General features: G+C 36.8%; 1 protein-coding gene across 1 annotated transcript in view; it reads right to left on the reverse strand.

The window, feature by feature from the left end:
* Nucleotides 1-26,874, reverse strand: part of ADK (adenosine kinase) — a 153,019-nt gene that overhangs the window by 30,452 nt on the left and 95,693 nt on the right. The window contains exons 4-5 of the mRNA XM_009876697.1: nt 16,886-16,921; nt 10,161-10,275 (exon numbers count right to left, since the gene is read on the reverse strand). Coding sequence (XP_009874999.1) covers nt 10,161-10,275; nt 16,886-16,921 — 151 coding nt within the window. The remainder of the gene's footprint in view (nt 1-10,160; nt 10,276-16,885; nt 16,922-26,874) is intronic.

The following is a 26,874-nucleotide window of genomic DNA, read 5'->3' on the forward strand; positions in this document are numbered from 1 at the left end:
GGTAGACTACAAAAAATTCAATCAGAGATTGCAGACAAGGTACAAGACAAAAACAAAGACACATGGATCAGTATAAACCATTAATATTCATGAATGCTTTAAGTTCTCCATGGCCATAATCGATAGCCAATGAAATTAATGAGATCTTTCTATTGATTTCAAAAGACAGTGGCTTGAGCCTCCGAGACAATAACATCACATTGTCTGCAAGCACTCCAGCCAATAACACACACTTTGATAAGGTGCTACCCTCCCATTCAGAATTTCAGTAATGAATAAAAGCTATGTTATCTTATTTCAAACTGGTTTCGCAAAATGAACAATACACAATTATAAAACTCAACATGGAGCATTAATATCTTTAATTGAAGAGCAGTCAAGGCCACAGTAGTTACAAGCAATGTTAACACCAATACGAGATCCACAAACAAGAAAATTGGTATTTATTTAAGGAAGAAATGAAAAAAAAAGCCTTAATGTGTCATCCTCCCAATAGATTGAGATTTTGTTCTGGTTTAACTTTGAGCATCTAGAAAGCAATGCTTCAAACTCTTATGTTTTCTAAAACATCTAAGCCCATCCTACAGATTTAATCACTGATAAGTAGAGTTCTAAGTTCAAATTGGCCTTGACCTTGAGCAGTGTGACATTATCAGAAAACCATTAATGGTCTGAAACTAAAGGAAAAGCTCATTAATAAAAGCAAAACCATACAAAGCTACAAAGGCCAAAAAAAACAGGACAAAAAAAAGAGAAGTTTTATTAAAAGTATTGATCATGACCTAGGGCATTACAGACATTGATCTTCCCACATCTCCACAGGAAAAAAAAAGTTAAGCCAACAAATTATTGATCTATTATAAAACCTGATGAACAAGCCATATAATTAATTTCCTACCATGAAAAAAATAATCACCTCAAATTAGGGTAAAGAGAAAATATCTGTCTTAAAAATTATTGGTAAAAAAATTAGTGATTAATTTCATAAAATAGCCACCCTGTTAGTATGATTTGAACCTGAGTGTTGGGAGGTGAGAAGCTTACAAATTGTATACTTTTAAAGCATGGGTTTCAGATTTCAACTCCTCAAAGCATATGCTTTTAAGGAGAAATGCGTAGTGTCCAGTAGTAAATATTGCTGCAACACAGAATGCATGTATAGAAAAGAACAATGCTGAACTTAAAATTTAAAGAATAAATTCAATGAAAAGTTTATAAGATAATTATTTTATATAGAATCACAGAATCATAGAACATTTTTGGCTGGAAGAGACCTTCAAGACCATCGAATCCAACCTTTTCCTAGCCATATCAACACCACTAAACCATGTCCCTCAATGCAACATCTACCCATCTCTTAAACACCCCCAGGGATAGTGACTCAACCACTTCTCTGGGCAGGCTGTTCCAATGCCTGACAATGCCTTCAGTAAAGAAATTCTTCCTAAAATATTAAACAGAATACTGTGGGTTTGAAATTTCTTCAGTTTGTTCAAAAAGTCAGAAAGATATATTTAGACTGATGTAACACTGTAGATGCAAAAACAATTGCTGAAAAACTACAAGCCACCAGAATTTCATGTTTGGTATACATGGAGGGGGGTAGGTGCCATTTTCAGAAAGAAGGGGATCACCTTGACAAAGTTGCATCAGTTACACGTACATGTGAAAAGCACAAATTAAATTTGGAAGACTGTCATTAGTTCCAGTGTTTCCCAATTACTGAATGATCGATCCTGCTCTTTCATCATTCTTTTAATATAGTTCTATGATAAAATTGGTGGTTTTCAGCATAGAAGATGCCAAAGAGATAGTTTCCCATCAAATTGTATATTCATGGCTCTGTTGCCTTATTCCTTACTCTATGCTTTGTGGGCCTAATTCTACAACATTACTGAACTGGCTCCCCATGCAGGAAGAGAAGTACTGCCAGGGTGGGGGAAAAGTCAGGGATAGAAACATGCGTCCTAGGAGGAGCCAGTTATTTCCCATTTTTCTATCAGTGTAAAACTGCCAGGGACCAAGTCTCAGCCTCTCATGCTCTGAGGACTAGGTAGCCATAGACCGAATAAGGTGAATCCCCATTCCTTCCATGTTTGCTCAGAACAGTAGGGGCCTCCCTCGGTAACCAGACAGCTTAATTACTACAATTCTGTCTTCTCAGGATTTCTTGTAGGTAGTTCTGTTGCTTTGTGGTTTGTGCAAACAGAAAAATATTGTGTCAATGTAATTTTTTCTGGACAAACAACCTCACAACTCATTCAGGTCATCAGTAAAATGGTACGAGTTTTAAAGTATTACATCCATTGTATACCGGAAAATTTATGATAAATTAATTCTATGGGGATTCTTTAAGTAAGGAATAATACCACTCAATTCTCAAAAAAATCTAATAAAAAATTAAGCTGCAGCATACTAAGGTACTTCCTTTCCTGAACAAGAGCATTCATTTGGGATTTAATAGCATCTGAATTGGTATCTTACTGTAAATTCATTCAACTTTGCTCTCTAGAGTCAAGCAAGACAGGACACAAGTGGTTTAAGAGGTGGCCTTACTGAAATTCCTCTGCCTAAGTCCAGTCTCGGTGTTAACTGTACGTACCTGTTATGGGTAGCACCTCTAGGCTATATACACCATTCTGAGGGGAGCTCTTCAGTGTAGTATGTGCCATCTTCTTGTGATACACTTAGACTTATTTGGGATAGTAAAACCAAAAGTTGATGTGAAGAATTGCAAAGGTGCCTCACAGTAATGGGCTATAAAATTATTTTGTCAATCAGTGTAAAAAAGGTGCACATAAAAAAAATTCTAGCTTTAAATATACAATGATGGGCTCTAAAGCACCTATTACCATGCCATAAAGAAAATTTGAAGTTACGACAGATAATTCTATGAAAATGCCAGATCAATCAGCAGTGGCAGCCAGAAAAGCAAATAAAATGTTAGGGATTATTAAGAGAGGAATATAGAACAAAGTAAACAACAAAATTAAACTGCTGTGTAAACTTCTCAGGCACTTTCAAGTTGAACACTCTGGCCTCTCTTCACAAAGTATGTAGCAGACCTGAAAAAAGGTGCAGTGAAGGGTAAACCAGGGTGTCAGAATTACAGAGCAAACAAAGAAAAATAAAACAGAACAGGAAAAGTGTCTGGATAAAAGACGAGCAAAGTGGAGACAAGCAGGATTTCTGCAAAATCAAAAGTGCAAGACATTGTATACGGAACAATTATGGACTGGCCACACAGTACGAGCAGCAGGAGACAGCCAGTAACGTAAAGTGGCTGAATCCAAACAAATAATGGAGGAACTTCTTTACATAACACAGAACCTGTGACACTCATTATCACAAAACATTATGCATGGTAGAACCCTGTTTTGGACTATTAAGCCCAAAAGACAACATCTCTAGTTCAGAAATTCCCAGGCTACAGATCGCTGGACGCTATAACGTGGAAGCATGACTACAGATTTGTTCTGGCTTCGTACTCTTTCACAAGCACTCACTACTGCCCAGTGTTGCAGATACCAGGTTATAGACCTTTGGTCTGCCTCAGTCCAGCTCCCTGTTTCATCCTACACAATTTCTACTACCCAAGCAGTGGATATGCCTCCAAGAATCCTTTTTAGAATTATGGTACAAAAGCTGACTTCTTAAATCTATGTATTTGTATCTGAGAAACAAATATAGAAATTCTTGTGTGTAAGAGAAAATATTGCCAAGTCTTAAAGAATGGGATAGAGACCTGGATATACTGACCTTCAAGAAGCATGCATTTTTCACAGCTTAAAGGGGTAAATTTCCCTCAGAACACAAATTCATTGTAGCACCTGAAATCTGAGCTATATTTAATAAGATGCACAGTTTTGCCTTGAAAATTCCCTATTACTGGTGATTATAGATGAAAAGGGGATTTCCCAGCTTCACATTCTTGGTGTACTAACACAGCAGACTAGAAAAGACATCCTCTTCTTAAATCAATATGAAATTACTGACACACACACACACATTACATCTCTCTATATATCTATTTACATATATGTATAAGCATTGTTTGAGATGTAACAGTTGATATACTTTTAAGTACAATCAAGATATCAGAATCCAGGAATTTAGGTTTTAATGTGTTTCAGCTGTTTAATAAAACGCTCCCACACAGTATAAAAGGTGTGTTACAAAAAGGTATTACCAGCTTTGCTATTCATTAATCCCTATCAACAAATGTTCATTATTAATTTAGGTTTTGTGGTTTCCTAAGTCACAATGAAACTAAAAATAATTCTATTGGGCTTTCTGGCTCATTTGTTATGTCACTGGTGACTAAAATGTCCTTTTTTCCTAAATCCATTTTTGGTTTTTAAACTTTTCTGTCTATTTCTGAATATTAATGGATAGGGAAGAGTGAAAGTACGTAATCCTGTGGAAAAGAGAGCACACTGTAATATAAACCAACTACTATTTCTCCAGGTCCAAGAGACTACTTTTGTTTGTGTAAACACAAGGGAAGGTTGGCTGATAAAAAGAGCCCGTCAAGGTTTTCCTGTCTGGAAGGCTAAGCATGAAAGCTCTAAGTAAGTAAAAAAATAACACTTTTCTTGCTTCTTAGAGGAGAACACACAATATGTAGTAACTTACAGAAAGAGGAGCTGCAAACAGGCCCGCCATAAAACATCATAAAACATCAGCAGTGTCAATAGTAATAAATACTTCTACGTTTTATAGATAAGCTTACAAGGTAACATGCTGGTCTATGATTGTAGCACAACCGGACAAAGAAAACCTACTGACCTCTGTTTAGTGTAAGCTGTCAAAAGTCAAAGAAGTTGCATCATTCATAAAAGCATACTACCTATACCTTTGTTGGTATTTGCATTTAGGCCAGGTTTTGGTTCTATCCAAATATGAAGTTTTAATTTACAAACATATCTGCATATTTTGCCTTAAGAATGGTTGTAATGGGTAACACCAACATCCACTTAGCTCAGTATCCTGTTTCAGACAACAGGTTGAGGCAAATTGTCCAGTATCACTCCAACATTAAGAGCTTGGTAGGCAGGCTCTAAAATTTGGTAATGTTGCAAGTTTTATGGCAACGTATTAGTTTGGCTACATTGCACATGCTCTTTAATTCATGTAATAGATTAAATAACAGTAATAACAAGTAGAAATTCACAAAATTGTTTCAGTACATACTGTGTGATAGGTGTACTAAGAAAGTTTTAAGATGGACCTTTCTCACTTTAGGACATTTGCCAGCACTGCTAATACATTTCCTGAAATATCTCAAGTAATGTATCTCCAAAACTAAAAATGTAAGTGGTTAGTAAACCCTAACTGAGTTGGCTTTAATACTTGAATCCTTAAAAAAATCATTTTTTACTGCCATATTCTAACAAATGAGGTTATTACAAATGTGCCCTAACAGAGGTGGTCTTGAAAACATTGGGGGGAAAAAAAGGAATGGAAAATTCTATGTTCACGCCTGAACATGCCAGATTTCATCATTCATAACCTGAAAAATGCTAAAGTGATTTTCTTTAAATTTGGATTGTTTTTCTTTCCTCTAATAAAGCCATAAAAGAAGCCAAGTTTAAAGTTTGTAGCTTCAGCTGTTTTTGAATTATGCAAATATTTCAATATAAAAGTATGTTTTTCCATTGCTGAACTGATTTTGCTCAAACTTTCCGAAGATTTCCCTTTGGGCCAAGACCAGTCATTAAATGTATCTGACTAAAAGTAATTTGTTTAAAAATGTTATGAGCAACTCTGTAAAAGGGATAGCTTTCACAGCTATTCTGAAAAATGTTACAGCACACATATAGATATGACATATATATTCTTGCCAGAGCTTGTGATTTTTGGTGCACTTCTTAAAAGCTCCAGCTGCTGAAATCAGGAGACTGCATGTGTTCATTAACTCTCCCTGCTTTCCCCACATATGTATTTTTTGTGGTTACAGAAAAAGTATTGAAATATGAAATTCATGTATCCAGTAAGCTCAGGAACTCTCAGTCAAAACCAGAAGCTCAGGCCTGGGAAGAGAGATATGATGGAACCAGTCTGTGGCAGTGCGACCTGAGTCTTGATATTCAAGTAATTCTCAGTTTGTAGGAGGAGCATCCACACAAAGATTTAACCTAATACTGCTCTCCTCAAATAAACTTTTCTGGTAATCAGGTCAACAGAATCTATTTTCAGTTACCAGTACCTTTTCCAAACCATTATGCTCTGTAGTGAAAGATTTCATCACAGGTGTCTCTCACAGTCTACTCTTTTAAAGACAGTTTTATCAAAATTCAGTCATATTAGGGACTGATGCTAGAGAAAATTATGCTTTTGTCAGTGCTAATTCTTAGGGTCAGTAAGAAGATCCAAAGCCTTCTTTGCTAAAAAGATAAAATTTAACATAATCAAAAAACGCACCTCAGGTTGCCCAGAGAGGGTGTAGATGCTCCATACCTGGAAATATCCAAGGTCAGGCTGCACTGGGCTTTGAGCAACATGATCTGGTTGAAGATGCCCCTGCTCACTGCAGGGGGTTGGACCTGATCACCTTTAAAGGCCCTCTCCAACCCAAACCACTCTATGATTCTATGACACGAAGAGGAAAACTTCAGACAACGATCATTTGCACATGCTCTGCGGAGTCTTATTAGAAGCCGACAGTTAATTTAGTCGACATTTCATCTGCCACGGCTCCTGTGTGCCAATCCTAAACACTTTCCTTCCCTATAAAACACACTGATCACACTCAGCTTGAATTTGAGCTTGCCTCTTCCTTGCAATTATTCCTACTGACAGAGAACAGGAAGGAAGGGGAGAGAAAAGGGGCCTTCGGGCTGAAGTAGTGTGACGGAGGAGATATGAACAGACAGCAGAAAGACCCAACGTGCTCTATGATAAAGAGAGAGAAATTTTTCCTCTGAAAACACAAATAATTCAGACAGCCAAAGAAAGAGGACTGACAAATGAGAATGGCTTAGATTGGGATTGCTGATGTAGTTATTGCTTCTCCCCGTTTGTCATGATCTGCTTTAGTTACATGCCTCTAAGTGGCTTGTCAATCCATGCCTGAAGGCCTACAGCTTGTGGTCTGTTTGAGACGAGCCACCAGTATTTTTGGTGGACATTAAAAAATTGTTGGATAAACTTTAACAATTCATAAGTTCTAACTAAACACTTCTGTAGTATGGCTGGATCAGATCTTTGGGGGAAGTAAGATGTTTTAGCTGTTGTAGTCTAAACTCTGTCCATCGTCTGTAGGAGCTATATTCTCATGACTTTTGGGTCAATCTTTCTTTCCTTTTGGCAAAAAACTGCACCTTTCTGCTCCGTGCTCTACTCGTCAAATCCCTGTTTATTCTTCCATTCTCTGGAACAACTTGCTACCACCTGCAATAACTCCTTTTATTCATCTTATTTCCTCTCCTTCCAGCCAGAGATGTACCTGGACGGTATGCAGAGGCTTTGACAGAGGAAAGAGAGATTTGTTAAGGATGCTTTTACCACTGCAGCATTGCCTGTGTTATCTTGCCATGCCCTGGGCAAGGGAGAGGGAAAGAAGGGGTGGGGAGTGGCCATACGGCTGTGTCCCTTCACTGAGTGCAGCCTGATCCCAGCCGTCCATTTCTGCTCCCATGGCTCACAGCAACGCTGCTCTACACTGCTTCCGGAGAAAAGAGACCTCTTCCATAGGGAAAATGGGGAAGGGGAGGAGGAACACAAGGTAGAAAACTCACAAAGGCCAAATTCACCTTGAAGTCTTTTACCCTACCTGTAAGCCTGAGCTCCACCCTGCACGCTTTCAGACATAAACTAATACCACTGGCGTAAGTGATCAGCCCAACAGCTGATGCAGGACAGTTAAAGACAGTAGTGGAAGGGAATAGAGTCCTTTTCCTAGACACTGATGTCCTCTGGTTGAGTCACTACTGACAGAAACATCTTCCAACTAATAAACATACTGCTGTTACTATTATTAACCTGGACAAAATACAAAGCAGGAGGTACCAAAACGGTTTTCAATAGCTGACTTTGCAAATATTATTTTAATCTAGGCACAAGCTCTTTGAGACTATATTGTTTCCTCTGAAAGGGACGATAAACAGCTACACACAATCTGCTTTTTAAAAAAAAAATACTCCTTTTCTGTGCATTAGAAAAATGAAATTAATTTTACACTGGTAGCTACTCCTAAATGGAGTAATTCTTTCAAGGATCATTTAGAAACTTTTTACACTTTCCTTCCACTGCAGGTTTCAAAGCACAAGTAGACCTAATTAGTGTTGAAATAAGTGTGTTAGCAGTACTCTGTGCCATTCTGTGGTATCACCATTTGCAAATCAAGGGACACATTTTCCTTCTTTCAATATTATTTCAATGTGAGGAGGTGGAAAAAAGATGATCTACACCAAAGGAAGGAAAAAGGAGGAAAACAATAACAAATCGGTATATCTTTCAGGAATTGCCCCACAGGCCAAACATTTTTATGTTCTTAATCATTATTAAATGACTTAACATGACACACAGAGCCTGGCGAATGATTGCATCCTGACATGAGAATGAATTACAAATGAAATGAAAGATCAAGCTGTATTAGAGGACTGCCTCTGGGAAATGAAAATCTTTAATTCTCTTTTATTATTGACATTTATTTGGCTGCCATGAATAACAACATAGCTAAGAGATTCAGCTATGCTTGTGCACTGAATAGCTTATCCCACGGCTCAAAACTGCCTTAACATTTATCATGTTTGCTTTTGTAGCTGACACCATTGCATACACTCTCTATCCATCTTGCATTTATCATGCATATAAAGTGCATTCTCTAATTTAAGTTCATTTCATAGCGAACAAACAGCTAAGATTAGCAAGTGTCAGTCCTCAAATAAGCTCCCAGTTGTAAAAATATCAAAGAAGGGATTAATGGATTTGTTAACAACTCCAGTTTGAAGAATAAAATAAGTACACAGTGAAAATTAAATAAGAGCACAGGAGGGTTACATGTAAGATTTAGGTTTACTACCGTTATTACTAGCTCATGTATAAAAACATTTTTATACTGCAATTTTTCAGGCAACTATACAATACTCAAGTGAAGTGCCTGCACATGGGCCTTTCACGTAATGCAGTAACTTTCTGGAAGCAACAGTTCCATCGTTATTCAGTGGGATGCACATACCCAGCTGTCAGTGACTGCTTTCTATTTCCTTTAAACCAGTTTGTAGTGAACAGAACAGGGGAAGAAGCAACCTATTGGAGAAATCATTCAAAATGCTGCTAAGAATGATCTATATAGCAGTGACATCCCTACTTAGTGCCTAGCCACAGTCTGAAGCCAATTCTGATTTTGAGGCAAACATCGTATGAGCAAGCACCAGTCCCTCAGGTGCAAAGCTTCCTCAATTTCACTTGACTTTCAGCGGAGGAATTCAGCCCTGACTAATAACTTACCTTGCAAAGGAACAAACGACTAAAATAGCTTGCCACAGCACATGTTTTTAATAGCTTTATTTAGTCTAAAAGCAGAGGTGGACAGAATTAAAGAGACTGTCAAAAGGTAGGCAGTCATGTTTATAATGCTTAAATCTGTGCGTCGTACATCATCAATTTAGACAGCATAAACTACTTGTATCTGTGCTAGAACACCTTTTTCCCACGTACTCCTTTGAGAACAGAAGAGCAGACGGTTGAGAAGAGCTAAAGTGAGACTTTCTGCTCAAAGCGAAGAAGCCTGGAAATTCACTTAGTACTGGATTTCACTTCCTCCTCTTCACAAATGTTTAAATATACTGTACTGTTGCACAGCTGTTCTCAGCAGGCATAGTGTGTTCTTGTTTGCAGCAAAGATGGCTACACAGATAAAATCTCAAGTCATAAAAATCTGAGTAAAACCAACTGGATCAATATTTTAGATCTATGTTATAAAAAAAGAACTTAAGATGTTCAGAACTAAATTCTCAGGCATTCTTGTTAAATATTAACTTATTAAATTCAGAATCTTAAAACAATTAAAAGCGGAACAGAGGAGAAACAGGTACTAACACCAAAAGGCAAACACTCTGACTAACTTTTAACAGTTATCATTTGTAAAACCACAACTTGTAGTTGATTAACTAGAATATTTACTGTGAGCAACAACAGAGATTTGAAAAATATACCTGTAGCCATTACAGTGTCATCTTTCCCCTGGGTAAAGACTACGATTCGTTGCCTTTTAGTGTTCACCTTTGGCAGGGCTTGTGTCTTCCGGGCTATCTCTTTAATGTCTTCAGTCTGTTCATAAGAGAGAAAGAAAATTCTTGTTACCAGCATACTAGGAGCAGCAAGAGATTAGAACTTTATTTGCAGATCAGAGAATTATTTTCTTACAGCTAGGTATAAAATAGACTTTATTGTCAGTAGAGGAAGATGTTTAAAAGGAGGAATACTTCATTCTCCTAAGGGTTTATGTAGTACTATGAGACCATTGTTTTTAATCTTGATAATGATAGTTCGGCTATTCCAATTGCTTCCAAACTGCAAAGCTAACAAAGGAATTACAGAGCATTTCTTAATGAGCAATTAGTGGGTTTCTTTGCTGCTGACTGGAATCCAGCCTTACCTATCATAAAATTAAAAATAAAATTCGTAAGAGAATACTTTGGATAAACTCTGAGCCTGATTTTCATCTAATTTAGCCAGGTTTTATAGTACTATAATCCCTCTGATTTCAGACGATGTTTCTTTAACTTCCCTACAGCAACTGATCTCAGCAAATAAACCGACTAAGCTGCAGAGGGTGCGGGGCCCAGGTGAAAACACTCTGTGCTCACCGGTTGGTTGCATAATTGAGATGCAGGGAAGCAAAGAGTGAAAGGTATTTGTAGGGGGGCACAGAACACTCCCGATTTTCTGAAGTAAGGCTAAACTCCAAAAACTTCAAGAATCTTTGCTTTAAAAGAACTTTGTCTGTACACCACAGTGTCTGTAGCTAGGAACAGAGAAACTGGCATGGGGAACTAAAGCTCTCATCCATCCAGTGTCTTTGACAGAGACAAGTTTGAAATGTTTCATTTGATGCAAGAAACTCTAACAGCACAACTTGTCATATCCTTCCTGTTCTCATAGTTGCTCTATGATCTGAAACACAAGGATTTAAATTTCTAATTTACTTATCTTTCAATCTAATCTAAATGTAGGTGCTCCTGTTATTTGTATAAACATCAAATCCTTTTATAATGCTATGTGGGAAGCTTTTGTTCTCAGATCTATCTCAAGCCAGAAAGTTCTACAAATTAACTCTGGTCGATGTAAACCTATTTCTTGCTATCATTTATATTTTTTTCTTTTTTACTTTTTTTCCCCCACCATAGGAAAAGTAAGAAAGACTATAATTAATCTCTGTGCTACTTAACTATGTCCTACTTTATTCATATCTGTGTTAAACAACACTATACTTTTTTCCCAGTTTGCTCTTGTGTACAAGCAACTGCAGTGAAAAATAGCTGATCTGGTGAGGGCCTAGTGTTGAATATATGAAAACAACGCCTTCTGCATCATTTTGTGTCCTCTTCATCATGAATCACAACTTATTTTTAAACACAATTACATAATAAATAGAGTTCATTTATAAAGCTGTCCAGAGCACTTTCAAGTCACTTACCAAAGTTGTTACAATTAATTTACAGTATTAATATATTGATTTTTATATTCCAAAATCAGCATGTAGTGTTACTTTGAAACGCAGGTACTGTATGTGCCATTTTGACTGCAGCTGCTGACTTCAACAAGAGAATGATTATTTTTCATCAGCAGGTCATTTAAACACTTCAAGAACTATAATCTGCATACCATTCAGTCCTGGTTAATTGCTCATTTTTGATAATCCTGTTGATCTTCAAGCACTTCATCTTTCTTACGGACAGAGAATATGCCCGGGCTATATATTTGCCAGTATCTATTTATGTGAAGATTATCCAGCTCCTTTGCAACACCCTTAGCCTCCCTGTAATTTCTCCCTCAACTCTGGTAGTCAGTGAGCCCGCTGATTTATACGCATTTGCCTAACATGAAAATGATTTCCCCTTACATATTGGTTTCTTTACCTCGTTAAAAAATTCCTTCATATTTTTCATTTCCATATACTACATTCTTATTTATGTTATTTCTTCCTTCCTCCTGCTTGGACTATTAATACAGCTTTCAGAAGGCAACGTCTTCCACCAGAGAAAAAAAAGAACTTTGAGCCCTTCTGTGTGAACTGAGGACAGTGAACAAGGGCTATTTTACTCCTAATTCTCAAAAGCTGAGGAGTCCCTTAAAGATGACAGAGAACAAAAACTGGATCTGCTGTTCTGTTCTGAAATGTCTTTTGAAGACACTTGTGAATAGCAGGTATCAGCTGGTGGCACAAGCTGTTGAACAGGGGATGGATGGAGAATTACAGCTCCCCAGCTTGGTAACATGCAGGCTTCTGAAGGTTCACCTAAGTTCTGAACTATTTCAGGCCTTGACAATTAAGAGATCCATGAACTAGAAAATGCTGTAAAGCACCATGGAGATCAAAGGAAATAGGAGAGAGTTGTTTAGTTTTTGCTAAGTAGGTAGTGGCTACTAGGGACTTTATTAAGCACATTTACAGTGGAGCAAAGCAGGCACAGAAATCAAAGAGTGTGAAGGTATTTGTGCAATGTATTTATATGCACTTTGGATTTTAAAAGGAAAAAGAGGAAGTTATAATAGGAGAAAACAACACAATCGAGACATGATTTCTTCAGTTTAAGGAAGAATAAAGATGAACTTACATGAGGGAAATAGGACCCTGAGGAAAAAGATTAGTGAAGAATGACGGTTGAGGATGAAATAAAGCAGACAGTGAAAGGAAGCAAAAAGTACATACAATTTCAGGAACACCTAAATATATAACAGTAACAGTAGAAGGAAAGTAGTTAGGGTGAAAAAGCCAACTTTTTAAAAAAGCAGAAATTTCAAAACAGAGTGGTTTGGAGACTTGTATCTGAATGCACAGATTTTAAAATTACTCATCTGTGAGAATTAACTTGGCCATTTTTAGACAAAATCACGTTCTATATTAATTTTTTTCAAAGGAAGAGAATAAAATAGTGCTTATAGAATACAAGAGCTGCAACCTCAGTATTGAGGAGGCTTTAGCTTTCCCACAGTATATCTCTATCTTACCATTAAGTAAAGGTAAAACTGTGACATTTTATAATATATGAATATTTACAGCTTAGGACTGTACCTCTCCAGTCTATGTACCTCTACATACTATGACCCTCATTTCATTGTCAGGCAAACATCACGAAATGTTGTCATCTCCTATTTCTGTTCAGAATATACATGATATTTTCAAACAGCTGAAATGAATAATATTTGTTTTGCACTGACTCCTACTTGCACACTTATTGAGACATATATCCTGTATCTACAGACACGGCTGAACAGTAAGACTACTGGTTTGTGGTCCCAAAGCTTCTATAACGTGTCCCACATTCACAGGATACTTACACATATCCAGTTATACACCTGAAACTGATTTAACAAACCTGACACACAAATCTCACAAAAGCGTAATTTGCCTATTGATGCTGCACCTGAAAAACCTCACGTGTGGCAGTCATTCCAGCATGTCAGTAGAATACATACATGTAAGGGTCAGCTAGACGTATGTGAAAAACTGTGTACAGTTACAATGCGAGTCAAACCACATCTTCTGATCTTTGCCTGTAAACAGATACACTGCGGCTGGGATTACCAGAGCCCTGACCTAAACAGGCATAAATCTACTGAAAACAGTGGATCTGTGCAGTGTACCTCATTAACTTGCAGACTGTATCTGGCCCAGGGTACCAAACCTCTCTGATTTGGCTCCCCAACCAGTACATACTTAGGAAGAGACCTCTGCCTGTAACAAGAAAAAACTATTTTGCATGGCAGCTGCGCCTAACCCCTTCGATACCCACCATTCCTTTCACTTCATTCTACTTCTTGGGTTGATGGACAGAATTGAATCCTAAGTTTTATGTTAAAGTAGGATTTTGTTTTCATAATTCCTACATAGAATAAATGGTAAATTGCCATTTTGCAAAAACAAAACCTCATAAACCTCTGTGTTGGCAATTTTGTTATTAGAAACATATTACAAACAGCCAGTTGAAATATACTGACAACCATTCTACCAACTCAAGGGGAACCAAGTCCAAGAGCTTCCCTAGGATAAAAATTGTGACTATTATAACGGATTACTGAGATGACTGCAACATATAATTAGGATGAAGCACTGTCTTCACAGACAGTGAATTTACTATTTATTTAATAGTTTTAAAATGTCATAGAACACAAAATCCACAGAAAAGAAAACACTGATGCACTCCAGGAAGAGACTGCATCAGAAGTAATGTTCTACTTTTGATTATTACAGATAAGTGTTGGTCAGGAGATAAAATGAAGGAAATAATGGTCTTCAAATATCATGACTGATTTTACAAAAATACCCTGTATTTCAGCAAAGTACAATGGAAAACTAACTCCTGGTTAGGTGAAGCATAGAAATAAAAATTCCTTTTAACATGATTTTTCTTACAAGGAAAAAAAAAAGATTTGTGTTATGGGAGTGTTTTCTCTCGCCTGTGACAAGATTTTATTTCTTCAGAAAAGGTGTATTTTTCCTGAAGTTGCCTTGATTGTACTTCTTCTTTTTTTCAAAAATTGTTTCAGATATACTTAACTCAATCCATGTTTAAAAGATGCATTTAGTCCACATAAACTGCTGAAATCACTGGGAGGTAGAGAAGGAAACAATTAAAAAAAAAAAAAGCTAGTTCTAAGAGATTTCTATTTTTGTTAAAAAACCAAAATTCTTTCCAGTCTGCAATTCAAATTCAGCTACCAGCACCTTTCCATCAGTTCTATGATAAATAACCTCTTGATCTTGCCCTGGTCACTCAAGCCCTTTCTTTTTTCCACGTTTCATCAGTTTTCTCAATATAAAACACAGAATCAATTTTACAAGCTTCTGAGAATGGTTGGAAATTTTTCTTGTTTTTAACTGAAAGGCTAATTGAAGCTCTCAAATTATTTCCTAATATATTTTATTAGTAGTGTGATTTTTTTATATGTTTTTTTTTGCCTCCACAGCACAGTAAGAAAACAAAACTGTGGACACTTATCAAGTTCTACACATCTCTGTCAGTAAACTTGACATGTGAGTTGTTGCCAAGCAAGGGAGTAATAAGAGATAAGATCATAATCACTGTGCACTTTACTGATATGCTGTAATCAAATGTGGCAGATTTAGGATGTTCAGAAGGAACTGTGCTAAAATCTCTAAGCAAGCACTAATGGAAAGGTTAATATGATGGTAGTTAGCAGACACCAGCAAAAGCAGTTTGTCACTAGAACTGAATTTAAACCAGGCACATTCAAAGTCTTTGGCTCAAGGGGGCAATAAAAATATAGAATGGGTAGGCTTAATACACTACTTCCTTTCTTTTTTATTGTCTAGCTACCAGAGGGTACCAATAATTTGTTATGCTTCATATTCTATTTGGAGGCATCTGTGAAATTCATTCATTTGACAGAATAAACTCAAAGTGTATTTTTATGCTAACAATACAGATTATACAAATGAAAATTGACAGTGATAAAAAGGCTTGATTTCTACAACACAGCTTTCTACAAGACATGAATTTGGGAAACATAAAAAGAAATGGGACAGCCCACAGTTTTAATATCTAAAACACCAATGGCACTGATGTACCTGCTGGTGTATGGTTCTAAAAAAAAATTTAAATTGTAGAACAAAAGCTGTCAGTCTTTCGCTCTTTTTTTTATCTGCAACCATCCACACACAAAAGTGGCACATTCTTAAAGCAATGCGGTTTGAATTGCGCGGCTTCTATTATTTATGCAAAATGGGTGTTGAGCAGTCAAACTCCTACCTATTCTTTTACACTGCAAACAAATCAATTAAGATGGGTCTTATTCCAGTGAAAAAACAGGCAAAGGGATATATGTGTGCTCAGTTCTGCAATTTAGATTTCAGTAAGATCACTTACTATCTGCAAAATTAGCAGAACTGTTGTCACATTAATTATAGTATTTAAAACCTGCCTATTTTAGTTCAGCATTAGAGACCAATAGCTGATAGCTCTCCAGATTAAATCATCTGAATTTAGCCAATGGGAGATACTATTCAAATAAATACCTCAAGAAGATGAAATCAAAAGCTCTGAAAATCACTGTAAAATCAACAGTGTTTACTTCAAGAAAGCATAGGATCATACATTTTTAGAGCACAGATGGAAAACACCAACTCGAATATGTTTTGAAACACAAATTCCACACTACCCTTTCTAAAAGAAGCTGTTTGTAGAAGCACGGTTTACATTAACCGGTACCTAACAATTTTATATGCAATCTTTCTAAAATTCATTTGCATAACGATAATCCGCATATGGCCGGGTTTAAGTTATTTAAGCGGCGTTATATTTCACTATTTAGTCTTGCTTCACCACTGCTTTAGCAGTGAATCCTTATGGAGTGTAATGCAGCTAATGAGGTAGCTTTTTAACTGAACAAACTGACAGGTCCCATATCTGCAGAGGCAGCTTGAAACCGTGCCCAACCTCTCGGCTTCCCAAGAGGCTTTTCAAAATTCAATAAATAACATCTGTAGGCGATGTTGGGTGCAGACCTAGCAGAGTGCGTCATAACACTGAGCTGGCAGAACAAAGAAACCATGACGACTGCCAAGTTTCCATGGTAACCGCTGCGAGGCTTGGAGAGTATAATAGCACATCAATCATTGTCCAAAAGAACTTCATTATCAGCAAGAAAAAAAACCTTTAGGATCTGTTTAGTGTGCAATTGTGGGTTAACTCACCTCAAAGCCTTGCTCTCTAGCAAAAGTGGCAGCTTCCTGAAATAATAAAAAAAGAGCAGTTAATTATAAAGTGCTAGATAATGAAGAAATAACACATTCTGAAACTCATTCAGCCAGTTTTCCTTTTACACAATTATCTCAATATACCCATATACAGTTGTTCAATTCCGATAGCTGCACCAAAAGCTTCCCCCTCCCTCCTTCAAGCCCAACAACAGCACAATGTCAACACATTTCACAGGTTCAAATAAAGAGGGTACAATATGTTTTTTCCAGGCGAGGAAAGTTACTTCTGCAGATAGGACTTTGACTAGGAAACCAGTACTTCAAATTCAGACAAACATCCTTCAGACATATTTTTAACTGAAATGGTATCTTATCTCCATTTATGTATGGCACTTCACAGGATACAGGTTATCAAGCCATTTTAAAAAGTCATTTGTCATTTACATTGCATTAATAAAATAGGATCACAAAATGTGTTCAAATCCTTGTGGTGGAAGCAGATGAGCATTTAAAAATACTCTGATGTCTTAATCACTGCTTTAGGCAATTTAACTATGTTCTTTTCCTGAAAGAACAGAGGCAACATCAGGGTATCAGAATGTCCTCATGTCCTATTTACATTAACTGGAGTGATTAAAATATATTTTGAAATAAAAGCAAGAAGACAGAAGACAATAGCAACGTTTTTCTCTTACTCACTTTCTACCTTAACATTGCAAATATTGCAGAAAACCCTCAAAGTTTTATGTTTTAGCTTGCATTCTTCCAGAATATCTTTGCCAAGTGATATTAATAAAGGGATAGGTCTTGAGCCAAAATGGTGAGATGATCCAACTAAACAAAAATAACTACCATACCAAATTATTTAATTGCACTGTGCCTATGACAGCTTTTAATGCTGCAGCAAATACATACTTATGGCACTCTACGATCTGCCAATTTGGGGGCAACAGAAGAATTCGAAGTGGGCACAATTGATTATAACAACAGTAAGTTGAGGTTAATAAAATGTGATAAGCTGAAAAGCACAACTCCTCAGGCTGCTTCACTGCAGAAACATAAGGCTGACCGGGTTAGCCTTAGCTGATGTTGACAGAGAAACTGAATCATGGTCCTGACAATTGGGTGCGGGCAAGGTTAGCCACTTTGACAATTTACTTACAATTGAATTCCTTCTTGTACATCACACAGTCAATGACATTTGCTAGCCTGGCTGTCAAGAAGGAGTGTAGGGTTCAAAGATATCATGCAGTGTTTTCCTAAACCAGCATGTGATTAACAAAGGCTATGCTCATATGAAAAAAGGAGCCTGCAAGCTTCCACTCTAAAGTGATGCACTCACAATGAACTGTAACACAATCAAGAAAGCCTCAAATGGGACTGGGACATAGAAGAAAAGCAAGAACAAGAGAAATAAGGGAGCAATGAGGGGACAGAGAATAAGAAAACAGACTAAAAATTACGCACTGTAGCCAAATTACTTCTTTAATCTGAGTTTTTTTCTCATGCAATTGAAATTGGAAGTTACACTGATTTGTCCTAAGGCGATTCTTTAATGTCCCAACACAGCAGGACATTAACATCTGTGTTAAACTATTGTTTGGCCAGGAAACTGGACACAGTACATAAGATAAAAACTATTAAAGTTAAGCAGTGTTTCCTTATGCTGGAGACTGAGAGAATTCATCTTAATTTTCTGTACTGGGGCACCCATGCATAGCACACATGGTTTTGAAAGATATGGTCCTTCTACAAGAAAGGATAAATGACCGCACATTTGTTAAAAAGTATCTCGTCTTCAGATTTTCCTGTTAGAGCATCATCTTTCAGCCTGGTCTGCTGCCTGGCTGCATGAATAATGGTAGCTGGCACACAATCATAGATTTTCCTGCAGTTGACCTCTAATCTAAAAGTGTCTGAATGCGATGAAGAACAACAGCAATCTTAATTTTCTTCTCTCCCATTAACCAAACCTCAGAACAACTCCTGAGCAGCTCCTTTCAGTACAAACTGTGCCTACAACCCCCTAAGAATCAGCCTTTCTCAGAATTACATCCCTTCCCGGATCAAGGCCCTTCCAGTAAAAAAGATAATAAAGCACAAAACACAGGTTTGGAGACTACAGTTTGGTGTTTGCAAAATGGTGAGAAATGTGAGGCAGGCCCTGAATGCCAGGGACAGTTCAAAGTAAATTAACCAGATAAAAGCGATGAGAACCTTTTAGTATCTATTCACAATAACAGTGAGAACAGGAAACAAGCAGAACCCATCTGTGCAGCCCTAGGGCACCTCATACTGAGCTTCACGTCTCTAATAAAGTAGTCAGGTTAAAATCTAAGTGGCTGTAACATGTGGAGACTGCTAGGGTTACAGCGGCCAGCCAGGGCGTTTCCTGATGCAGGTGATAATCAGTATGATAATCACTATATTTACAGGCTTTCCATTTTATATCTGACACTGGAAATCACGAAGAAGGAGGGATTAAGGAAATAAACAACCTACACAGAAGCTTTACTGCTCCCCAGAGAATGCAGCATTTTCATTCAAGCGTGACATGCGACAGCAGCAAAGCAAAACAGCGACAGAACAGGATTTTCTTAGGAGGCTTCATTTCACATCAGGAGTTCTTTCAGTTTTGATAAACTTTAGACATTATTCATTTATTACTCCAACTCAGCATTTTCAGAGCTATTTTCCACTGTTGTCTACAACAGAACGTGTCATTTCATAAAACTCTCTCCCCCACCTTCTTACTCTTTCATACAACATATATTAAAAACTCACACCTTTTTTTCTACGTAATCTTTTTGCTAACTGCGACAGTGAATTTACTGCCGTACCACCTAAAGTAAAATCCAGATTCTTTATTAGTTATGAAATATTCTTCGGATCATGTGGTTTTTTTGGGAAAAAAATAATCCTATGTACAGTCATGCTGAAAAAACCCTTGTGTACAGCGTTACTTCATGGGAGTAACACAATGTTACCAAAGTTAACACACCCTCTCTTTGCACAATAGTGAGCAGTTTACACAGGAAAGGGAGATAAACTAAGGAGATAACAATAAAAAAAGACAACTTCCTTAAGCACTGGCCTTGCTGCTGTGTTAGAACTCGCTTGCTAGCTGAAAACTATTTGCACTTCTGCACGTATTTTATTGCTGTTGGGAGTTCCAGCATTCAGTAAATGGAGCTGTCTGTAATCTGCACTGGGGCTAATTGTAACAGGACTTGTTAAAATTCTGAGCCTTTTTATCACCAGCAATACAAACTATTTGTTTATAACTAAACAGAAACATACCCTCCAAACACAGAATCCATTAGCATCTGCATTCCTAGGAGTATTTGTTAGCCCCTTGTGATAGAGGAATTTTCTGATTATAGAGTTAAGATGGCTCAACTTCAATAATCATATGTTCGGTTTGCTGTAACACACAGAAGGCATGCTAGGTATTAAATATTTGACACATTCAATTTTGATTTTTTTTAATCATATCAAGGTTTTATGATGACTTGATCAAATTATACTCAAAATTTTACAACATGCACGTTGGGTGAAAATTAATTCATGTAGGCCAACATAAAACTCATGCAGTTGCATCGAGCAGCATTTAAAACCACGTACTGCCAAAAATTAACTGGCAAAGACTGTTTCAAAAGCATCACCAACAGTACTATCTACAATAGGTATTTTAACCTTTATATGGAGAAAAGGAGCACTGTAAACTAAATTTGCATTTCATGGCTGAAATCAACATTATCTCATAAAGAAATGATAAAACAGCAGGACAGCAACGATACCCTTGCACACTGAATGCATTTCCCGTAATTACACAAGAAAGCAAATGGAGGGGACACTGAAGCTAATCCCTCCCCTGCCATCTTGGTAGAAGACACACCTCTGAATAACCTAAACTCACATACTACAGTACTACCCTGGGCAGCTCTCTCTCTCTAATTCTCTATTTTTCCTTGGGGGAAATAACAAAACAAAACACCCTGACTTTGATTTACTTCTTTTAATTGGGAGATTACTGACAGGTTTTGAGGGAGTTCCTATTGCAATAAACACAAACTTTCTGACTTACCCAAAATAAACACTAAACAAGCCCTATTCACATTTTCAGGAATATCATCCTCTTCCTCAACATAATAAACTTGTGAGTCAGTGGCCTCAGCCCAGCCCATGAATCAAAATAATCTTAAGCACTCCCCCCCGGTATAGCAGTATAACTGCAGAAGAAGATCTCTGCAGTACAGTGCAGAGTGAGTAGCAATAAAAAGAAGTAAAAAAAGTAACCTTGAGTGGACTCAATGAGAAACATAACATTTATGAGCACCACTCACTTAGTATCTGCATTTGATGAAATTATTCTTACCAGTACCAACCACACTTGACTGTTACTTGAAAAGGACTTCCATCACTATACCTTATGAGATTTTTAAAACTGCTAAAATATTCTGAAAATCAACCTTCAACATTTCCTTCCTTTCATACATTTCTGAAGTATCGTTAGTCTTCTCTCATTTACAGCTTCCTTCAGCATACTAAAGGCTACAATTATCTTGCTCAGATAATTTCCTTTTTCTTCAATATAATCATTGAGTACTATCCATCCCACTCATGAGTTCATCTCCAGCCCTGGTACAACATTGTGTTCTTTGTATCTTCTCTTACTTTTCTACAGATTTGTGGCAACAAGGTTAGTTTCACAAATCTTCTCTAATATTCAAACCCTGTATCTTAACAAAATGGGTGACAACAAAGTAAAACAAGCAAATGAGGATATAGGGAAGACTTTCAAGCACACTGATATCTACAAGTTGCTTCTGCAGAAGAGTGATTCAAATAAAGTTGTTCTGTATCGACAATCTCCCTTTTTAGACATAAGTGCAGAAGATTTGTATTTATAAACCAGACATTTTTATTCTTGATTTCTTAAAAGACAGTGTACTTGTAAAACTTTCTAAAACAAAACAAAACACCCAACCAAACAGAAATTCATGTCTTATTTGGCTCACTGCACTATAGATCTGTGAAAGGCTTCTAGGCTTCTGCTTTACTGCAAGCACTAACACTAGGAGTTCAGCTTTCTTTGGGTATGCTTATTTGTCTTTCCTATCTGCTTGTCCCTTCTGTCATCTTCTGTCCCTAACAGTTTCCTTATAAAATTCTGTGCTTTCAGAGCTCATACTGCTAGGTTTATACACTCCATAGGCACTGAGAACCTCTCATTTCAGTAGTATCCAGGTATTTAATGCAGCCCATAAAAGTGCAGTGATATGATGTGTCTTTATATCACTATTTCCTCTTTATGCTACACAAAGCCAAACTACGTTATATCTGATTTTATTACCTGTGCCAAATTTCAGTGAGAAAATAATAAATGCATATATATACATACACATATACAATACCAGATCCACACTTCTGAACATGATAAATTAACAGCACGCAAGAACTGTGATTGCTTTCGTGCTATGCAAATAGTGTGACGTCAAAGCTGTGGTAATGATAATTGTGACCTACCTAATGAATTAGAAGTAGATAGTCTTGAAGACTATCCAATGATGAGTTGAAAATACGATTTTAACAAATGGCTACTATTATTCTGTTATTTAAAATTAATGGATGGAAAGTCTACAGGACATAGTTCCAGCTGGATCACTAACCTTTAGTGATAACTACATTTATTGTGGTTAGTGGTAAGATACACACGTTCCTCTTCAATTCAGAGCTAAATAGCTATCAAGAGTTACTCAAAACACTGTAGATTGTCTTATCCAGCCCTTTATGTCATTCTAGTCTGATTTAGATAGGCATTACCTTAAGGTCAACTATTACTATACTTCACTGTGTAAAAGCAATACAAGCTCATATGCCTTTATTAAAAAATGGCCATTTATAAAGGCATTCAGGGCTCAGGGGGCTAATGTAATTTTATCTTTTTCTTTTTTCTTTTCCCAAGAGATAGTTACTTTAATATGCGTCATATATGAGTGTGAGAAACAGAAGTCAAAAGAACGACCCAGCTTATTTTCTGAAACAAACATCTATCTGGTGACATTCTGGTGACATGTCTGTCTCCATCTTAAAAATATATACATCATGATCAGAAGAGAGAATTAAAAAAAAGACTCCTTAATCATCACTGAATCAGGACAACATAATACAAATGAAAACAAACATCTTAAGATTAATTTAATAGATAGAGAGTTTTTTAGGCATCTAAAATGTAATAGATGTGCGGGGTCTTTTGAAGTCTTTAATAAGCTCATTGGATGCTCTTAGTGCTAACTTTCTGGCTGAAGGATGACAAACAGAAATAAGAGACGGCATCATTTTCAACAAGGCCTTCGATGATTGCAACCACTCATACTAGCCTGAAATCACTGACAAGATATTCTCATCTAGCAATTTCAGATGAAGAGAATAATCAGATACTGTGCTAAAAGTGCTGGGATCCAGCAGGACTTGTCTCTAGTCCAGCTAAAAGGTTAACATATTTTTAGCAGCGAAATTGACTTGTTTTATATACTTTGCTTGGTATGATATCATGCACAGACATTCAGAATTATAACTAAGGCTATGGTACTGGGAAATCTGTAAAGAGCAATCATTGTGTAACTCTATTCATGCACTAGGCTTGCACTGCTTGTTAAGGCCAGCAAGAAAATAAAATAGCTCACTGCAACCTCCAGTAATAAGAGTAACTTTTTAACTGATCTTAATATCACACATTTTACCCTTTCAATTAGGTTTGAACCCAGTTGACTAAAAGATTCTTATTAGTTTGTTGTGCTATTTAATGCTAATTTAGTGATGCATTTATCTGTGTTCCAGACGCAAATATTCCAGACACAATTTTTTTCTTGTATTTTCAGTTTTAGCTACTGCGGCTACTTCATGAAAGGAAAAACCTAGTTCTCAGTCCATACTAGTGGCTCTCTCTCAAACATGGTCATTGCATGGAAAAACAAAATTTCAGCCTGACTATGGTTAGGTCACTGCAGTTCCAACTGAAGAATGTGAGCTTTAATTCCAGATGTGATTAAAGCATTACTTATCAGTTTGGACAAGTTGCTAACTTCTTGCACTATTTAAAAAAAAAAATCTATACAAATTAGAAATTACCTGCTTCTGACCACTAAGCGAGGATGAATGGTTTTTTGGTATGTTTGATCCTTTTCTAAGAGAAGTCAGCCTGAACCTCAGATAGGCTAAGACAGAGTAGAGACTGAAAGAAAAGTATCGAAATTAGTGGGATCACAAATTCCAACATATTTTAGAGGTACTACAAAAATCACAGAGTGGTTCAGGTTGGAAAGGGCTTCATCATCATCTAGTCCAACCCCACTCCACATGCAGGGTCAGCTAGAGCAAGTTGCCAAGGACAGTTGGGTTTTTAATATCTCCAAGGACAGAGACTCCACAGCCTGTCCGAGAAATCTATTCCAACTTATGACAACCCTTACAGTAAAGGTTTGGTTTTTTTACACTTAGATGGAATTTCCTCCAGTTAAATTTGTGCTGTTGCCTCTTGTCCTGTCATGGGACATAGCTGTGAAGAGCCTGGCATGTGTCTTATTTACCACCTGTCATTAGGTATTTATATGCGTTGCCTCTTCTTCTTGAGGCTCTTACTTTCCTCTCCTAAGACAATAGATGCTCCAAACTCTCAGTCATCTTTGTGGCCTTTTACTGGTATCACTCCAGTAAGTCTATGTCTGTCTTGTGATGGGAAGCCCAGAACTGGACCCAGCACTCCAGATGCATCTCACCAGTTCTTAGCAGAGGGGGAGGACCACTGCCCTCCACCTGCTGGCAATGCTCTTCCTAATGCAGCTCTGGATGCTGTTGGTTGCTTTTGCTGTGAGGGCCCGTTGCTAACTCAAATTCTTCATTTTATTATTATTTTTTTTCCAGTGGGATAATGAGAATTTTTTTTGCAAAGTTGTCTTCCACCCAACTGGTTCCCAGTCTGTTTTGGGACCAACATGCCTCTCCAGGGAAGAAGACCTTCCATTTTCATTTGTTGAACTTCATGAGATTCCCAATGGCTCATTCCTCCAGTCTATCGAGGTCCTTGAAGTTTGATATTATACTTTGCACTAATATTGTAGCTACTGACTGCAAGCATAGGATAAAATCCATGCTGGGGTTAGGCAGACAGGTAAAGACTTATTGCCAAAAATCTGAATTATTGACAAATAAGTCAAAGAATTACTGATATAGGTAAGACAGTCAGATGAGTGTTAGGATGTTAAAGAAAGAGCTAAATAAATCAAGCAGCTAACCACAACCATGCAGCAGATGAGGACAGTCACAAACTACAAATGGCTCAGAAGAAGCTGCTCTGGCAAATAAGCAGTGTCTCTTGGAGAATCAGAAAAACTCTATCGAGCTTCTACTGGCCAAAGGACTGCTGGCATCAGTACAGCACACCACAAATGAAGAAAATACGGAAGTCCATTCATGTCTTGACCACTGAACTTCACCTAACTACTTCATATGGGTTATAATAAGCCTGGCAGCAGACATTCAAATTACCTATTGCTCCATGCATTCAAACCACTCTCATTTAATTATAATTGCATTTTCTCTAAAAAAATGGCTAGGTATAAAGTTCCTAACTATCCTACTGGTTGGTTTTGTTACTATGCTTTCAAACATGAAAGTGATTTTTTTTTCAGAAGTGGGGTTCAGGATTCCTTTGGCAGAAAGGAAGTTATAAGCTTTCTCAGCACTCCTTTCCACTATTAAAACACCACACTTCCAAAAAAAAAAAAAAGGAAGACAAAAAAGAGTAAGAGACAAAAAAGATTATAAAATGATGTAAGAATATGCATTAATTCCTATAGAAAAAATTAAAAGTGAAACAACATAATAATGGAAAATTACATTCCTGAATCAAAGATTAGTAATCTTTCACCTAATACATAACAGTGTAATTACGACAACTTATTTGTTAAAAGTACATACTTTAGCAATGCATTATTACATGGATAACTGCTTGCAAATCCCTTTCTTTTAATCTGATAATTTCTCTAAGATGTACACACACACACAACTTTCCCAAATGCATATATAGTTCAAAACAAAGGTGATCTCCCTCTCTGAAACCTTTTATTTCATTCTTCTACATGCACATTCTCCAAACCACTCCTGGTTAAATCAGCGGTTTTCACAAGCACCTTTATTAACTAGACCTCCAACAAGGGAAAAACAGGTGCCTGCAATGGAATCAGAGTCACTAAGATACCACAACTTATTGGCACTTTCAAGTTTTATGAGCACCTGAAGGTTATAAAGACCTACAGCTATTGTTTGAGATATACTCATCATGTCATTATTCATGGTAAATAGTACTTATGTATCTTTTTGTTACTATGAAGTATTTTGCTAAGAATTATTATCTATTGTCTCTTAAAAACATAATTTGATTTTTCTTATAGTGTAATGACTGAGGTGGTTGTACAATTTACTACGTACTATTGTTCTTCAGTTCATAAATTCACATGGATAACTTTTAAAGCCAAGCTGAAAAGTAACATTTGGACTCAGACCAAAGAGATGGGAAATGAAAGATTTGGTTTACATTTGAATAAAAGAAAACCCTGAGTTTCAACTCTGCCCCTTTTGCAAGAGCAGTTCTTTAAATCTCTGCTAAGCAAGGATACTCTTCTAGTGGCACCAGTTGCATATTCTAAAGGACCATAAAAATGTATCATAGTTTTCAAACAATAATGTTTTATAAATTTTGCACGTAAGCATCTTACCATCTCTGATTTCTACACATTCTCCACAAACTACCAGACACAAAGAATACTTTTTAATCCTCAGCTATATTTCAGAACAGTTACCCTTTTAACCTCTACTTCTGTGTCTTTAAAACATTACGTTTATTTTAGGATTTGTCTCACAACTAATTTTTAATTGCTGAAATAAAAGATTGACATTATATTTTAATATACATTTATATA

Source organism: Apaloderma vittatum, unplaced genomic scaffold (genome assembly GCF_000703405.1).
Source record: "Apaloderma vittatum isolate BGI_N311 unplaced genomic scaffold, ASM70340v1 scaffold7859, whole genome shotgun sequence".
NCBI classification, from domain to species: Eukaryota; Metazoa; Chordata; class Aves; order Trogoniformes; family Trogonidae; genus Apaloderma; species Apaloderma vittatum.